Source organism: Equus caballus, chromosome 11, assembly GCF_041296265.1.
Source record: "Equus caballus isolate H_3958 breed thoroughbred chromosome 11, TB-T2T, whole genome shotgun sequence".
NCBI lineage: Eukaryota > Metazoa > Chordata > Mammalia > Perissodactyla > Equidae > Equus > Equus caballus.
The window spans coordinates 49,855,807-49,874,382 of record NC_091694.1 but is presented as its reverse complement, the minus strand read 5'-3'; the positions used below and the strand labels follow the sequence as shown (position 1 = coordinate 49,874,382).

General features: G+C 49.1%; 1 protein-coding gene across 50 annotated transcripts in view; it reads left to right on the top strand.

The window, feature by feature from the left end:
* The first annotated feature begins 5,141 nt into the window (after positions 1-5,141).
* Positions 5,142-18,576, top strand: part of MINK1 (misshapen like kinase 1) — a 50,815-nt gene continuing 37,380 nt past the window's right edge. For 49 of the 50 annotated variants that reach the window (XM_070228043.1, XM_070228042.1, XM_070228041.1 and 46 more), the window contains exon 1: positions 5,173-5,806. In XM_070228043.1, the coding sequence (XP_070084144.1) occupies positions 5,750-5,806 (57 nt within the window). In that variant the 5' untranslated portion in view covers positions 5,173-5,749. Of the gene's footprint in view, positions 5,807-18,576 lie in introns of all 50 variants that reach the window. The other variant, XM_070228027.1, reaches the window with a different exon arrangement.

Sequence of the window (18,576 nt, the reverse complement as noted above, 5' to 3'; positions counted from 1 at the left end):
CCTGTGCCTCTCCCTCACCAAACTGAATGCTTGTCTCAGCCTCTACCCTACCCCCCAACTCCCCCCCCCCACATAGTGCCAGATGCTTTCACCTTCTCTCCACCCAACTCCTGTCCTCTTTCTGCTGCTTCATCTCTGCTCTACTTGTCTGTGGCTTCAGGAGCTCGATCACCTAGCTGCTGGGAGGAGAAGGTGTTCACACAGGGCTGCCTGGGGAGAAGGAAAGGCAGGGTCAAATCCGGACACCTGGAGACCCAGGAGGGAGGTCCACGGAGAAGGGCCTGGATGGGCTGCTTCTTGTTCCTCAAGTGACAGTGCAGGAGAGGCTTAGGGAAGCCCCTTTGGGAGTGGTTAAGGGTACAGGCTTGAGGGCAGGAAGAACTGGGCCCAAATCCTGGACTTGTCACTTATTACCTAGGTGACGTTGTCAAGTCACATCACTTCTCTGGGCCTCGGTGGTCCCAACTGGGAAATGGGAATAATACTTGCATAACTGGCTTGTGCAAAGATTCAGTCGCGGGCTTAAACATTTATTGAGCACCTGCTATTTGCCAGACACTGTTCTAGACTCACAGAAGTGAGTACAACAGAGTCGCCCCCCGCCTCATGGGGCGCTTTCGCACTTCGGCACATATATGGTGGAGCTTCACTCTCCAGGACAGCAGCCGCTAGCCACGTTTGGCTATTTACATTTAAATTAATTGAAATTAGAAATAATTAAAAATGTAGTTCCTCACTTGCACTAGCCACATTTCAAGAGCTCGGTAGCCACTTGTTGCTAGTGGCTAGCATACTGGACAGTGTAGGTATAGACCATTTCCATCATTCCACAAAATTCGATTGCTTGGTGCTGCTCCAGAGGGAGAGAGAAAATAAATGGTATTATCTACGAGAGTGTACAGCACACACTGGATTGAAGAGGGTTACCTCCCAGTGTGGGTGGAGAGAAGGGGATAACAGAGGGGGAGGCAGAGCTCTTCAGGTGAATTGGTGGCTTTTATTTCTTAAGCTGAGTGGTGGGTACAGGAACATATATATATTCATATCTTTTTGCAATTAGAACAAAGTTTAGCACAGGTCCTGGCTCTTGCCCTTCATTCTCCTAACCTCACTCTCAGTCTCAGAATTGATGACAGGAGCAGGAATAAACAGGGGAGTAGAGCGAGGAGTACCGGAAGCCTTCCTGGAAGAGGGGTGTGCAGTGGATGATGACGAGGGAAGAGGGGAGGCTGGTGTCTTGCCCCCATCCTCTCTTTTGAGTCCAGCCCTCCGCTCCTCTGAAGAAGACACTTCCCCACAAGAAATCCCCCCTCCTGCATATAGCAGTCCCCTGGCACTAATTGGCATTCTGCTAATGAGCCTCCTTGTCAGCACTAAGTGCCTCTTTCCCTAGGGGACCGTTACCTCATTAAGCGAGGAGTGGGGCAGAGGCAGCAGCTGCCCCAGGCTGGGCCCAAGGCTGAGTTGGCTTCTGCTTCACACTGTCGGTTGGTCTGTCTGCCCCCACCCTGCCTCCTTATTCCCGAAGTTTCTTGAATGGAGGCCACCACAGGGCTGGGGGAAAAGCTGTAGGTTTGGAATCAGAAGAGTTAGCTCGAGACCCAGGAGGAAGAAAAGGAATCCAGCCTCCCAAGGAGGATGGACGATCCTGAGGGTGACTGGGCCTGTGCAAAATGTTCATTCATCCCCCAGGGGTCCTAAAATTTGACTTACTTTTAATATTTTAAATTTTCTTGATGGCTGATCCAGGGCTTCCTCCACCACATTGTCTCTCTTTAAGTTTTGTTTTGATTTGTTTTTTGGAGGAAGATTAGCCCTGAGTTAACTGCTGCCAATCCTCCTCTTTTTGCTGAGGAACACTGGCCCTGAGCTAACATCCATGCCCTTCTTCCTCTACTTTATATGTGGGACACCTACCACAGCATGGCATGCCAAGCGGTGCCATGTCCACACCCGGGATCCGAAACAGCGAACCCCGGGCCACTGAGAAGCGGAACGTGCGCACTTAACCTTATTACAAACAATTACACATATACGGTAGTCTCCCTTTATCTGTGGTTTCACTTTCTGTGGTTTCAGTTAACCACGGTCAACCACGGTCCAAAAATATTAAATGGAATATTCCAGAAATAAACAAGTCATAAGTTTTAAATTGTACACCATTCTGAGTAGCATGATGAAATCTTGTACCATCCCACTCTGTCCAGCCCTGGACGTGAATCATCCCTTTGTCCAGCGCATCCATGCTGTACACGCTACCCACCCGTTAGTCACTTAGTAGCCGTCTCAGTTATCAGATTGACGGTAGTGGTATCACAGTGTTTGTGTTCAAACAACACTTATTTAACTTAATAATGGCCCCAAAGCTCAAGAGTGGTAATGCTGGCAATTGGGATATGCCAAAGAGGAGTCATAAAGTGCTTCCTTTAAGTGAAAAGGTAAAAGTTCTCAATGTAATAAGAAAAAAAATTCTATGCTGAGGTTGCTAATCTATGCTACAGTAAGAACAAATCTTCTATCCAAGAAATTGTGAGAAGGAAAAAGAAATTCACGTTGGTTTTGCTTAAACTGTAAGAAATATGGCCACAGTACGTGATAGGTGCTTAGTTAAGATGGAAAAGGCATTAAGTTTGTGGGTGGAAGACACGAACAGAAAACGTGTTCTGACTGATGGCAACGTGTTGCGCCAGACAGCTTTGAGCCTATACGGAGGCTTCAGCAAGAGATCCCCTGAATTGAGTGACACAAAGCCAATCACTGCAAGTAAGAGATGGTTACAGATTCAGGAATAGGTTTGGACTGAAAGAGAAAGAGACTACATTCACATAACTTTCATTACACTATATATTGTTATAATTTTTCTATTTTATTGGTAGTTACTATTATTAATCTCCTACTGTGCCTAATTTATAAATTAAACTTTATTATAGGTATGTCTGTATACATAGGAGAAAACATAGTATATATATAGGGTTCAGTAGTATCTGCAGTTTCAGGCATCCACTGGGGGTCTTGGAATGTAGCCCCTGTGGATAAGGGAGATACGTTCCCCTTTCGGGGGATAGGAGAAAGGACCCTCATGCATCCATACTCCATACTCCAGCTTCAGTAATTATCAGCACAGGGCCAATCTTGTTTCTCTACCTTCCCCACCCCACAAATTACACTGCCTCTTAGGTTTGAGTGATCATTTATCCTATCCCTGTGATCTTAATTTGCTTATTCATTGATTCAGCATCTCCTTATTAAACACTGCCTACAAGTCAGGTGTTAGTAAATTTATTAAAGACCTAGGATACACCAAGTCCTGTACATAGCTAATTTTAGTTTACCCTAACCTCCCTCTTATTATTCCTGTTTTACAGATTGAGCCTGAATTGAGCCTCAGAGAGATTAATGACTTGCCCAAAGCACTAACTTCAAATTCTGTGTTTTCTTCCTACTATCCCACAGTCTTGACCTTGAATTACTATATATCACAGTGCCTACCCAAACAACAGGGGCCTTCACTCACTTAAATGTTACTGAACCTCTCGTGGGTTCCAGGCCTTGTGTTGAACAAGACTGACAGAATTCCCACCATTAAGGAGATTCAACAGATATTTACAATTCAAGTGTTAAATGTTACCATGGGTTTAAGCCATGCAGCTAAAATGGAAGAGCCAAACTCAGTCTTAGTGGGTCAAGGTAGGCTTCGTGGAGGAGATGATTTAGACACGTAGAACAAAGCAAAGGGCAGTGAGAGTGGGCATGGTCAGAATATTCCAGGGAGAAGAAACAGCAAGTGCATGGCTGGAGGAGGACCAGTTGAGTTCTGGGAGCTGTGAGTAGAGGATTTCAGTATGGCTAGAACATGTGAGGTGGAATGGTGGAGTGTTGAAAAAGAAGGCAGGAAAAGCAGGCAGAATCCTGAAGGATCTTTCATGCTACACTTTAGACTCTACTTGGGGAGGGGCCAGCCCAGTGGCCAAGTGGTTAAGTTCGCACCCTCCGCTTTGGTGGCCCAGAGTTACACTAGCTTTGGGTCCGGGGCACGGACCTAGCACCTCAGATCAACCCATGCTGAGGCGGCGTCCCATGCCACAGCTAGAAGGACCCGCAACTAAAATATACAACTATGTACTGGGGGGGCTTTGAGGAGAAGAAGGAAAAGTAAAATCTTAAAAAAAAAAAAAAAAAAGACATTGGGGAGCCAGCGAAGGGTCTTAGTTTGAGAGTGACATCAGATTTGAGTTTTAGAAAAATCACTCTGGGTATGGAGAGTTGACTTAAGCGGGTCAGGCAGGAAGACCAAGTAGGAGGCTGATAAGAGTAATGGAGGTGAGTGGGGATGGTGGCTTCGACAAGGACAATGGCAAGATAAATAGGAAGGGAGGGAAGCAAAACTTTTTCACATGTGCATGTGAATGTGAATGTACTGAGGAGAAGGATCCAGACTTTCGATTCCAACTCTCCTAAGTGATGTTTGTATTAAGGCTGGTGGTGGGGTCTTTTGGAGATAGTATTGTTGCTGGAAGTGATCTTAGGGATCAAGCAACCTTCTCCCTCAACTTTACAGTGAAAGAAAAGCCCAGAGGAGCAAAGCAACTTGCTCAAGGTCACACAGCATGTCAGTGGTAGAACACGACTCCTTGTTCTTTACATAGCATTACCCAGCCTCTAGTGAGGCTAATGGCTGCGGGTGCTGTGCCAACACGGCTAGACCTAAGGTGACCCAAGCAAGATTTGAAGGGATTGGACATAGATTTCTTCTCTTCCCCTCCGCCTCTCCCTGCCACCCCTTTCCCCACGCGCGGCTCCAGGGATCAGTCAATGAATAATTGTTGAAACAGTTCCTTTGTGCAGAACAAGAGGTGCAGAGATAAAGCCCTGCGGTAGGATTCCCTATCCTGAGATCTGAGATTTGCCTCCTCAACACCCCTGACTCCAGCCAGGGAAGGGGGTAAAGGGCATCCCCGAGGCAGCCAGTCCCCCGTCTCCACTCCCCAAGTGGTTTCTACAGCCACGTTCTCACGGAGAGGCCCCTCCCTCAGCGGCTCCACTGTTGCCATGGCAACTAGGTGGGTGGACAGCCCATCCTATCTAGAGGCCACCCAGCCCTCGCGTGGGGAGTTACCATAACAACCCCCCAAGTAACAGAGGGGGTTGGGTCCCGCCCCCCTTCCCCCGCAAATAGAGAGGTGGGTGGCTTGATTGGCAGCTGGGCACAGGAAAGAGGAGGGAAAGGGAAGGAAAGGTGTCAAAGGAGAGCTAAGAAGGAAATGGGGGAAAGAAAGGGCAAAAAATAGGCGAAGAGAAGGAAGCGCGTGTGCGCATGCGCGCCAGCTGGTGGGCGCGCTCCGCGGCCGCCTCGGCCGCCGCCCACTTCTTTCACGCCAGGCTCGCGCAGTCGCTCAGTCCTCGCGCGCGCCTTTCGCTCTCTCTCTTGCGCCTGCGCGCAGGTGTCGACGCCGAGGGGGAGGGGGAACCCGGCGCGCTCGCGTCACGTTCCCTTTACCACCCTCCCGGTGCACGGCCACTCCGCGCCTGCGCAGGAGAGTGGGGAGCTCGGGTGGCAAGCTCCCGGGCGAGAGCGCCTGTCAGTCGGTGGGTCGGTCCTCCCGCCGGCCCTCCCCCTCCCCGTTCTCCGGGGGAGGCACGGTGGAGTCCGCCCCCGGGATCCCCCGATGGGGGAGAAGCGGCGACGGCGGCAGCGGAATAACCGAGCCGGAGCGTGAGCGGCCCCGGGGCCCCGTTCCCCGCGGAGGCCATGGGCGACCCAGCCCCCGCCCGCAGCCTGGACGACATCGACCTGTCCGCCCTGCGGGTGAGCGCGCCGCCCCCCAGCCTCGCCCTGCTTCCAGGCCCCGCCGCAGAGGAGCGGGGTGGCTGCACACCTCACGTGCTCCCTGGTCGCCCCCTCCGCCAGCCCCGTCCCCCTCGGCCACCCCCGCCCCTTTCCCGGGCGCCCGCCGCTGCTGGGCCCCCGCCCCTGCTCCCCCTCTCTCCACTCGCTGCAGATTCTGGGAGCCCGTTCGGTCCCCACCCTGTGGTGCCCCGCCCCCACGCTTCCTAGCCACCTCTACCTTTACTGAGATTCCGGACCCCCTTCCTCCAAGGTGTTTGAGGATCACTCCTGGTTCCCCTAAACTTAGGCCCCCATCACCTGCAGAATCTTTGTTGTGGTCCCCTCCCTGGCCCCATACCTCCTCTTGGGCCTTTCCACCATTGCCCTTACTTATATCTTCTTCCTCCCCCTCCTCTTTCTCGGTTCCTCGAATTTTGACTTTGCAACTGTCTTGACAGCCTCCCCCTCGTCACCCTTTCTCCTCCTCGCCCACCCTTGAATTGCATCTCTTCTCTGGTCGGAATTTCAGCCTCCCCTCTCCACTCCACACCTCCTGCCGTCGCCCCTCATCCCCATGTTCGACTCTCCCCATCCCTTCTCTCTTGTTTCAAGTGCAGCAGTCCAGAACCAGGCATTTCCGGTCTCAGGGTCCCTGAATATTGCATTACCAACTCTGCAGCGGTGTGGGGCTGGGAGGAAAGACAAGTGCACTGGGGAGGAGGGGAAGCATGGATTCTCTTCGGAAACTAGCCTGGGAAGAGGATGTTTATATGTATGCACACACACAAAACACACGCTGCATGTGGTCCCTCAGGAGGTGAGGGAGAGCAGTGGGTATGTTGTATGTTTGCTGGAGGGAGGGCGAGGTAATGGAGATTTCTCAAGGGAGGGGCTAATTAGAAAAGGAATAAAAGGAAACAATCGCAGCAGGAATTTCTTCGAAATACCTTTTCTATTGTCCCTCCTGGGGCACTTGCACACACTCATTTGGGAGCTTTCAGGAGCATTTATGTGTTTTTCTTCAGCAAGGAGCTCTGGCTGAAGGGGCAACTTAGAGATTTCAAGCTGAACACTCCAGACTGTCACCCAGGTGGTGTTTTTGTCCTGTGTCCTTCGGGCTTTCTCAACAGGCCAAGGTGTGGGGAGAGCAGGATTTCCCATCTCTGGGTTATGTTCTCTGGAGGCCCCAGTTTAAATTGTCTTCTGGCTTTTGAGTTAGCCAAGGAACATGGCCAGTAGCCGGAAAGGCGGTCAGCCACACCGGTGCCCTGGATATGACTGGAGGGGAATTGAAGAGAGCAGAGTCATGTCGTTAATTGGGTTTCTTTAGGTGACACAGTTTTTCTTGCCATTCAGGTCATAATTTGTTTGGTGCAGTGTTGGACTAGGAGACCTGACTTGCTGGAGATAAGGTGATAAGTTGCTGAAGAGGGAGACTGAGCATTGAATTTCTGTGTGTGTGTGTGTGTGTGTGTGTGTGTGTGTGTTGGTGGGGAGAGGGTCTGAAGGCTTTGGGGAAAAGATTCTAAAGGTCGGTGTGAACTACATTTCTCAAGTTAAGCCAGGTGGATGTAAGATGGAAATCCAGGCTCCCCTTAATGTGCTCCTCTCTGCCATGAACCCCATCTTCCCTGACCACCTTGGTTGTTGATTAACTCTGGCTACAGGTTCCTGTGGCTGTGGTGACTGACATACAATAAAAAACGGGTTGGTCCAAATCCTGACCTTTGGTTTAAGCCTTGTGGGACTCTGCTTGGGTTTTCTTTCCCTTTAGCCTCTTCTGGTAATTCGGCCTGGAACCTCAACCCGGGATTTCCAGCAATTCTGCAAACACCCTCTGACCTTGGATGTGGTATTTCCCTTCTGGACTGATCTGCTTGAAGCAACGTGAGCCTTCTTCCTCAAGCCTCCTGCCTTATTCTCCTCTCTCTCCCTCAAGAGAGCTGGGTGACCTGCTCCCTGTCTTCCGTCTTTCCTGCCTCATGCTTCTTAAGAAAGCATTCCTCTTCCCCCACTATCACCCCAGTCCTCCAGAGCTTGAGGGAGAGCTGTGCTTTCTTGAAATGGGGCTAGAGAGGGCTGCTTTCTCCTTGCCTCTGACCTCTTCTCAGTGCCTGTCCCCTTCGCTCCACTCAGAGAGCTGCTGGGGCACTGTGGAGCAGCTAGCCCAGTCATCCCTTGTTCTGTTCCTGTCTGTTTTCCAGTAAGAAACCGTAACCTGGAGAATTAGCAACAAAGCATGTTTCCCTTTACTTCACCGACTTGTGTTGGAGGTCTGGGGGGAGGGGAGAGGAACGTAGTCAGCATTTATCAGCTGGCCTTGAAGAGCCCAAGTTGTCTTTCTCCTCTTGTTTCGAGGTAAGGCTTGGTTTCCAGCTGCTGATGAGAGTAATAGTGTGATATTAGGGAAGATTGAATTGCACTCATCTCTTAGCTATGTGTGGGGAGGGCAGGTGGCCCTGCCACTTTGTGACCACAGGCACACTTGACCTCTTTGAGGTTCCATCTCTCCATCAGCACGGTAGCATGGGATTGTATTCCTGAGTTCAAGTCCGGCTTCCTCACTTACTGTGCAGCCTTGGCCTTGCTCTCTCTTCTTTTATTTTTTTAAAGGTTTTATTTTTTCCTCTTTCTCCCCAAAGGCCCGTGGTACATAGTTGTGTATTTTTAGTTGTGGGTCCTTCTAGTTGTGGCATTTGGGATGCCACCTCAGCATGGCTTGATGAGCGGTGCCGTGTCCGTGCCCACGATCTGAACCAGTGAAACCCTGGGCCGCCGAAATGGAGCATGCAAACTTAACCACTCGGCCCCTGGGCCGGCCCCCTTGCTCTCTCTTCTTGCCCTGCTCGCTGGAGATTCTGCAAAGGGCCTTACTTCTCTAAGGCTCCGTTTTCTATTTTTTTTTTTTTAAGATTTTATTTTATTTATTTATTTATTTTTCCTTTCTCTCCCCAAAGCTCCCTGGTACATAGTTGTATATTCTTCGTTGTGGGTCCTTCTAGTTGTGGCTTGTGGGACGCTGCCTCAGCGTGGTTTGATGAGCAGTGCCATGTCCGCGCCCAGGATTCGAACCAACGAAACACTGGGCCGCCTGCAGCGGAGTGTGCGAACTTAACCACTTGGCCACGGGGCCAGCCCCTCCGTTTTCTCATCTATATCAGAGAGGATGGTAATAGTACTGAACTGAGACTTGCTAAGGATTAAATGAAATATTGCATGTCCAGTACTTAGTCCAGGTCCTAGCACACAGTGACCATATATGCTAGCCCTTATTGTCATTAATTGTTATCAAATGGCAATCAGAGAAGCCTTCCAGGACAACTGTATCTAAAATAGCACTCCCTCCCTTTATTTTTATTTATTTATTTATTTTAAAAATTTTATTGAAGGAGATTAGCCCTGAGCTAACATCTGCCACCAGTCCTCTTTTTGCTGAGGAAGATTGGCCCTGAGCTAACATCTGTGCCCATCTTCCTCTATTTTGTATGTGGGACGCCTGCCTCAGCATGGCTGAATGAGCGGTACATAGGTCCACGCCTGGGATCCAAACCGGTGAACCCCAGGCTGCCGAAGCAGACTGTGTGAACTTAACTCCTGCGCCACCAGGCTGCCTCCTTTCCCTTTATTTTATTTATTTATTTATTTATTTTTAAGAAAGATTAGCCCTCAGCTATCTACCGCCAATCCTCCTCTTTTTTCTGAGGAAGACTGGCCCTGAGCTAACATCCGTGCCCATCTTCCTCTACTTTATACGTGGGACGCCTACCACAGCATGGCTTTTGCCAAGTGGTGCCATGTCCGCACCCAGGATCCGAACCGGTGAGCCCCGGGCCGCCGAGAAGTGGAACGTGCGAACTTAACCGCTGCACCACCGGGTCAGCCCCTCCCTTTATTTTTATGTAAAATTTTATATAGCATTCCTTTAGTCTGCTTTTTCTTCATATCGTTTATTACCAGCTGACATATAGATTTATTTTTATCAACCTTGACTAAGATGTAAGTTGAGTGAAAACTAGAATTTTGGCTATTTTGTTCCTTTTTGCATCCCCAGTGCCTATAACAGTGTTTTTCACATAGTGGGGTCTCAAATGTTTGTGGAATAAATGGTTGTTATAACAAGTGAAAGCTCTTAGCATAATGCTTGCTTAGAGAAAGCATTCAATTAATGTCACTTTTGTTTGGCTTCCTCTTGCCCCTCTTTTATATACACACAATTAAGAGTATGTCTTTTCTCAGTTGTTTTTGGAATCAGACCTTGTTTGGTGGTAAACACAGTTCTGGAACCCTCCATCTGAGCAATGCCCTTGAAGTAAAGTTAGGATCATCCAAGAGAAAATTTGGGCCTTTTGTTTCAAACTTTCTCTGTGTCCAAGCTTGGTTACAGTCCAGAAGAATCTTCTGACTTAGGACTCTTGGCTTCTCCTAAAGGATAAGTGTCAGTGGAGATGGACGGGACAAGGAGGGAGCATACCCCAAGCTGACCTCTTTCCTCTTGTGTTACTCCCTTTGATTGACCCACTTCATAAATCACACAGCTTCTCTTTACTGTCTGGCCATCTGGAAGTTTTAGACTGCAGTGTCCTTGAAACTATGGAGCTGTGCTCCCTATTGCTGTATTGAAATAAAACCACGGATCGTAGTCAAGAGGGACTTGTTGCCTGGTAGAAGTGCTGACAGGGATGTTCTTTTTCGAATGATTTTGTGTTGTTGTGTCTGTTCTTTGGAGAAGTCTCTTCCCTTTCCTTCTCTCTTCACAAGGCTGTGGAGCCAGCACCACTGGGAAAGCTGGCAGTTCTGGGCTGCATTTCTAGGCTGCTGAGCAACGTGGGACTGCTACTGTGTTCTGATGTGCTAGCTGTCCAAATGTTGACGACAGATGCCTCAGGCAGGGGAACTGGAAGACTGACCTCCTGCAGCAGAAGTAATGGCATTTTTTCCTAGAGGACTGCGAATGGGTGGGGCTGTTTCGGTGGCAAGTGGCTTTTGGAGTGAAGTGAAATGCTGCTTTGGCAAAACGATGGAAGGAAGATTGCAGAGAACTTTGCTGAAACTAGGTGTTCAGCCATTCCCCAAATGAGGGAAGAGACACCACACTCATTATGCTGGGTTAGGACAGGTTGCCACAGCCCTTAGTGATACATGGAGGGGAGGGTCTTTGGAAAAGTGAAGGTTTGGCAGTTAAGATAACAGTAAGAGGGTCAGCAGGGGAGCCAGCTGCTTCGCCCACTTGTGCTTGCCCAAAGAACTCAGTTAGACCGTGCTGCATAGAATCCTAATTTCAGATCTGGCCTCCGTTCCTTTCATCTTTGAACTATGTGCCTAAGGGTAGCTCACAGTTTGGATATGTAGTGTCCTTGCTTGTCATCTTGGGGACAAGATGGCAGGAAGTGTGCAGTCGCTCTTTACAAGCTTGCACTCTGGCATAGGTCTATAAATAAGAAATGCAGTAACCTCTCAACCCAGAAACATAAAACAGTTCTGGGCCTGGAGAGCATCTCCAGAAGTAATCTGAGAGTCTGCCTGACTGATCTTTCTGTCTCCAGACAACACTGTACAAAAGAAAGTTGTCACTAATGTTCTTTCCTGCATCAGTCGGTCACCAAGCATTGTCAGTCTACTGTATCAAGAATCAGGTTCTAGATACTATGGGAAGAATGTAATATTGTGCTCAGTACTATACTAAGCTATTTAATCAGAGCTCTGGGAGCATCCATGTAAGAAATGCCTTTGTAGGCTCAGGCTCCCCTTTTCTTAACTGTCATTGCTTTCCTCAATATCTTAGAACCCTCAAGGTCCGGAGGTTTTTGTTAAATCTGATTGCTGTGAATTTTCTGTTGTCCTGTGGTCAGTCATCTTGAATTGTGGTATCCACTCTTTTCCCCTCCACCAATACTCTGTTTACGCCCCCATCTCCCTCAATCTTTTCTTTCCCAGGTTGAAGAAATAGTACAAAAAATAATCAGGTTAATGAGTCAACTCTCAAAGCCTTTCTTGAATGCCCACAGAATACAGGATGAGATAAAAACAGTACTTGGTAGAAGACTTGGACCCTGTCTCCAGCCCACATTCATCCTCTCCTCTCTCCTGTTCTTCCTGCCGTTCTCCTCCCAACCAACCAGTCATCAACGTGAGTCTAGGATTCTCCCGTCTACAGGAAGCTCCTTCAGAGGGTAACTGAAAGGGTACTTGAGGCTCTTTGTTCTTTATAAGGGTAGGGAATGGCAGGGGGAGGAGACAAGAAAGGGGTAGAATTGTCGTGACCCAAGGAGCCCCTGGAGATTTTGTCCAGTGACCAGGCAGCCTGAGGATGTCCTAGCTAACTAGAGTTCTATTTGAAGAAAGAAGAAGGATTTCGTGTTCTGTTTGAGTAGAGATCTAGAACTCGGCACAGCGGACACACGGATGAACAAAGCAGATGTGGTTTTCCTACAGTGTAGTAGTAGGCAGAGGCATTAATAAAATAATCATATATGTATAATTACATATATATAAAGTTGCAAACCATGATAAGGACTTTAGCAGAAGACTTTAGCATGCCAGGAGAGCATATAACAAGAATTGTTTTTACTTTTTACAAGACAAAAAAAAATTTGGTTAGTTGATTGAGAGAGGAATAAATCACGTATCAGAAAACCAAGCTGGCGTTGTTGCAGAAAGAGTAGATAGAGGTGAGCCAGCCGGTGGAGTTTCGTGATGACCAGAATTGGGAGACCCTGGAATGGGGCCCGTCTTACGGCAGAGCATTTGATCAATACCCAGAGGTCTTGGGGCCTGAGGGTGGGTTGGAAACTCCAGGCTTAATTTCCAAAAGGATTTCTTCTGAGCCTTCCTATGGGAGGGGAAAAATATTTTTGTTTGTTTCTTTGTTTCAGAGGGTAAAGGTATATGTATTTGGAAAGGACATGTGACTTGTGTGATCTTCCTTTTTATTGGGGGGAGGGTGTCTGGTCTGTATGGGCTCACATGTGGCTCTGCAGAGGGTGGGAGTGTGCTTGTTGACCAGAGCAGGTGAGGGAGAAGGGTGTCTCACTAGATGTTTTAGTTTTTAAATAAAAATTGTATATATTTCAGGTGTACAATATGATGTTTTGATATTCGTCTACATAGTGAAGTGATTAGTACAGTCAAGCTAATTAACATACCCACCTCCTCGCACAGTTACCTGGGGGGTGTGTGTGACTAAATGTTCTTAGCCTGAGTGGTGGCTGGGGTTGGAAGGTAGCAGAGTCTCACAGAGATAAGCACAGGGAGGCCCAGCCTTGGGCGTGGGTCTTGTGGTCTGCGGGAAGTGGGCTTCTTCCCCCACCTTAGAGAGGTACTGTACATACATAGATGAGACGCTCAGTTTACATAGTGCACACGTAAAGGTTGAGTGGGGTGTGTAGGGGGAGTGTTACTGATTTTGCGTGTTTGAAGTGACATAGGGTTGGGGAAGCCGCAGTGTTGGGCTTCTTGGAGGAGCCAGACTCCAGGAGCAGCTTAAATGTCAGGCTGGTGGCCGAGGAGGAGATGGTGGGATGGGCTGTGAGAAGTGTTTGGTGGCACAGCCTGCGAGAGGAGCCTTCGAGACGAATGGAGGAAGTGGAGATTCTGCCTGAGAAAAAGGGTGGTGGGTGGTAAGGGAGGAGGCAGTTAGGACCTCAGACTCATCTGGGAAGTGCATGTCCCCACAGCAGGAGCATCTTACAGGGCCAAGGTGACAGGTAAAGTGGAGAGTTTCTGTAATCACAGCGGGAACCCCCACCCTTTAGGGTCTGTGCCTGAGTCAGTGCAGGTGGCGGTCACTGCACCCCTGCCTTTACGATGAGACAGCCTCCTTAAAGCAGGCCTCACACTGGCCGGTCTTCTGAGGGAGAATGGGAAATTTCTCACACCCTCTTCCACCAGGAACCATTGGAGGATAGGATCTGAAGGGCTTGGATTGCTGATTGGCTCCTGGAACCACAGGTTTGGAGGAGTGTTTTTTTTTTTTTTTTTTTTTGGTTTGGAAGAGTTTTGTGGGGTTTTTTTTTTTTTGTTTTTTGGGGGGGAAGATTAGCCCTGAGCTAACATCTGCCGCCAGTCCTCCTCTTTTTGCTGAGGAAGACTGGCCCTGAGCTAACATCTGTGCCCATCTTCCTCTACTTTATATGTGGGATGCCTACCACAGCATGGCTTTTGCCAAGTGGTGCCATGTCCACACCTGGCATCCGAACTGGCGAACCCCGGGCCGCCGAAGCAGAACGTGCGCACTTAACCGCTGCGCCACCGGGCTGGCCCCATGGAGGAGTTTTCTGTGAACGGTGGTCCTTGGGGGGACAGATTGAGGACCAGTAGGGCTGAGTGAAGAAAATTCCACCTCCTTCAAGCCACCACAACTTCTGCTTTTTCCGTGAAGCCTCCTCTGGCTGTGCCAGCCCTCACTGGTCACATTCCCCACCACCTCCCGGATCCTACAATTTAGCATTTGATTATGTATTGCCTCGTGTTGAATACTGTTTTATGGTCTTGTTTTTCCTATCACCTCCTTACATGTAGGGATCATGATCCATATTTCCTGTTGATCCCTCACAGTGCCTACAAAAACAGCACATAGTAGGAGTTCAGGGATTGTTCGCTTGGTAAGAGCCATGGATCTAAGTATTCCTGTGACTTGTCCTTTCCCACTAGATTCAACCCATAAGCTGCAAAGCGTGCCTTGTGTGTGCTGGGCACCGTGCAACACAAAACGATACAGGTTCTTACTCGGTAGTTCCCAACTAGAGTGGCCCTGCCTCCAGGAGGTGTTTGGAAATGCTGGGGAGGGAGCTTCAATTGTCGCTATGTTTGGGGAGCACCAACAGCATTTAGTATGTGGGGATGAGGGATGTTAACCAGCCTGTGATGTCTGGGTATTACATTGAAGAATTATTTTTCCACCCAAATTGCCGGTAGTGCCTCTTGTGAGCTCGTTATGGACCTGGGAAAGGTGAGGTAAAGGACTAGACAGGTTTCTTCCGTGAAGTCGGAAGAGCTCCTAAGTCTGCTTCTTTCTGCATGGAGAGAGGACTGTAGGCTCTGAGTTACTTTTGTGCATTGCACACAACTCTTCTGACAGCTTTTATTTGCCTGCCAGCACACCTCAGAAGGTGAAATGAGCAGGCTGGAAGCCAGACTGTAAGGAGGAAGATTTTCATGTTCTCTCTTCACCACCCGCCCGCTCTTTCTTTCAAGGCACATTTGTGAGAAAGGGGCTGAAGCATGTAGTCCTTGGTCTTTCATTCTAAGTGGTCAGAAAAGAATCTTCAAGACAACAGTCAGACAGGGGCGCCCCAAAGCCTAAGCAGCACGAGGCAGAGATACTGTGTCTGAGAGAGGAGGCCAGCACCTTCGTCACTTCTCTCGGGTCTTTTCATCTGACAGTTGTCTCCTTGAAGACAGAAGTGTGGCCAGTGAGTGTCGTTACTCAGATTGCAGGGGAGTAACCAGAGGGTGGGAGGCAACTTGCCTTGTATATCCTTTAGAAAAACAGAGCTGTGGGGTGGGTGAGTGGCTGGGAGCAGAGCAGCTGACAGGGACAAGCTGATGAAGCTGTCCATCCACTTCAGACGACTCAAGAGAGGTGAACTTGCTGGGCTCTTGGTCTTGTCCAGCTAAGGTTTGGAGAAGCAGGAGAAAGTTCCTCCAGCGTTGACCAGGTCATTCTTCACCCTGGAAACTGCCCTAGACCCACATGTCACAGCGGGGCTGAGGGGACAGGCAGCATGTGGCTCAGAAGCTGGTCGGTTCCTTTATCCCTTTAGACCTCTAGTAAGCCCTTCTTTTTCTCCCTTTCTTCAGTTCGGAACAAAGGCTGTTCTGATGCAAGTCATTTATATTTTAATGTGGATTCGTTTCAGAAGGGGTTTTGGGGTTGGAATAAGAATAATGATGAACGCTTACGATGCAGTAGGTCCTCTCCTTATGTAATCTCCTTACCCTCGCAGTAACCCTTTGAGGTGAATGATATTCCTCATTTTCATGAAGAAACCAAGGCTTATAGAACTGGGAAGTTGAGTGACTTGCCTAAGGTTGGACAGCCAGTACGTGGCAGCGCGCAGATTCACACTCAGGTCTGACTCCCAGCCGGACACCTGTGCCATCAGAGGCTGCTCCCCAGTGGCGTGGTGTGTGTGTGGGTGCGTGCTGAGGGGAGGGCCGCGTGCAGCTGACATTCTAGATGGTGTGCTTTGAGCAATATTGTTTGCTTCTCACTTTAATTGTAAATTTGTGACCTGTGGCAAACAGGCTTTGTGGGCTTAGGGATATCGCCCCCTCCGTGATGTTTCTGCAGTCAAGTATTTGGTGACTTTTGGAATATGGCCTGTTTCGTGGCTTGGAGACAGCCTGTGTGAGAAATGGTTACTGCCCTCCAGGAGCACACGGTCTACATCTGTGTCTTGGTGGACACAGGTTTTATTCATATACCTGGGATAGTTTTTGAGGAGAAGAGGGAGTGAGTGACTTGAGCCTGAGCCTTTGGGAACTGCTGGTGGCTTGGCATTGATGGGTGCGTGCTGGGAATACAAAGCTCCGTGGGGCCTGTGCCCAGAACCGAGAGGTTTCTGGATGTTGGGCTGCTGGGTAGAGCGCTGTGATGACAGGAGGGGAAAGACATGCAAAAGAAGTCAGAAGATTTAGTCTGGAGGAAAGACAGTTGAATGATTCAGAAGGCCTGTTCTTCAGAGGGAGGAGAAGAGGGCTGTCTCACTCCCCCCCCTTAATAAAAAATTTAGTTAAATATGCATAAATGTAAAATTTACCATTTTAACTGTTTTTAAGTGTATAGTTCAGTGGCATTAAGTACATTCACATTCTTGTGTACTCATCATCACCATTTATCTCCAAAACTTTGTTGTCGTCCCGAACTGAAACTCTGTACCCCCTGAACACGAACTCCCCCTCCCCCCTTGCCCCCAGCCCCTGGCAGCCACCCTCCTGCGTCTCCTCCCTTTTTGTGTGTGCAGAGTTGAACAGAGGGCATGACAGAGCAGATGCTTAATATTTGTCAAGTCAGGTGAGGTGACCTGTCTCAGAAGTCCATGCGTCATCAGCCAACCCAGAACATTCCCCTCCCTCCTGGCTCCAATGCCAGGCCGTAGGCCTCTGAGAAGGATTTTAAATGAAATGGCTGCACGGAATCACAAGAGGATTAGGTAGTAGAAAGAGAAGTTAAGGGTTTCTCCACTGTGTTCAGCTCCTTTTGCCATCTCCCAGCTATGACTTGCTTTCTGGTTCTGTCGTTGTGCTTCTGTTCAACATCTTGCTTGTTCTCAGCTCTTCTCATCCTGGGGGTCTGGTGGGTAGGTGCTCAAGGAGGTTGGAAAGAAGGTCATTTAGGGGATGAAGGTCATAAAATGTAACAGCATTTCTGTATCTGTGTGTGAGAGAGTACACGTATTAACAGGGAGTCTCCCTGGAGGTGAAAGAAAACCACCCTGAGATGAGTACCCGGGACCTGGGACAGTGTCTTCCTATGTCCTGAAGGGCGGCCCGTGCTGCATCTCTGGCTGGAGGCTTTGTTCAATAAACATGTATTCCTGTATTGTTGGGAACCTTTCTAGGTGCCGAAAGCTCATGCATGGGTGACATCAAGTAAAGGCAGGGCAGTATGAACTCAGATGCTTCTCTCCTCTGGGATGGTGGGCCCCAGAAAAGGCCTAAATTCTTATGGGAGGAGGGGATGGTTAGCTGCTGAAGATGTTTTGGCGAAACTTCGGGCAGCCTTTGAGGCCCCTTCGATATCACCCTCCTAGGCCTCCAGGCCTGTACAGTTTGGCTCCAGGTCAAACTGTAACCCTCTGTGATGTCCACACCCCTGGACAGACCCAAAGTGTGACCTAGAATTGAGTTGGATTTCTCAGAATAGAGGTGACCAGTTCGATGACCTGCCCAGCCTCCTCACTTTCGTTTGTCCACGCCATTTACAGTTTTTTTCACTGACTTTCATGGGGAAAGAAGGAAAAAGGAAGGAGTGACAGGCTTGGCACTCAAGTGGTGTAGGAAGAGAGGAGGGCAGGAGAGCCCCATGCCTGAGGGACGCCTGCCCTGCAGGTCAAATCCAGGCCGCAGAGGCCTCTAGCCGGTAGGTTGGGGTTGGCAACTTAGGGCCACCGTTCAGAGCTGTGTCCCTAGGTCACCAGTGCTTGTGTTCAATTCCCAGGACTGAGGGAAAGCTTGAGGACTCAGTCTTTTTCTCTGTCTTCCGTGCACAACCTTAGAAGAGGTTACTGGTATTTAGCATTCTCTGCCAGGGTCTGCCCAATACTAAGGGCCCTTCTCACCGCAGACCCTGTCACTGCAGTCTGAGGGCTACTTTTTTCTTCACTTGAGCTGTTTATGAACTGGGCTTGATTGTTTTCCTTGGACTGAGCCTATTTTCCCCAACCCTGGTGCTCCAAGTTTGAATGGAGAAATGTTCCACTCACTCACTCCTAGAAACACTGCCCGCCTTAGGTGTTATCCTGTAGTCTATCACTATGCACTGCCTGGATGTGGGTGTCATCACCATCACTAAGAGAAATATTAAACACAGTATGCCTGTGTTTAAAGGAGAGCGTCCACAGGCCCATCTTACATTTTTAGAGGTGCCAGCAGTAGATCAGGGTCTCAGAGCTTGTTAGATCTGACTTCCGAGATGTACTCGTGTGCTTTACCACTCTGCTGTGTTACCCGTCTCCACCAGAAACGAAGGTCTCTTGTGTTTGGTCAGCCTGGGGTCCAAGGTGCATTCTGTGCAGATGAGGTGTGTT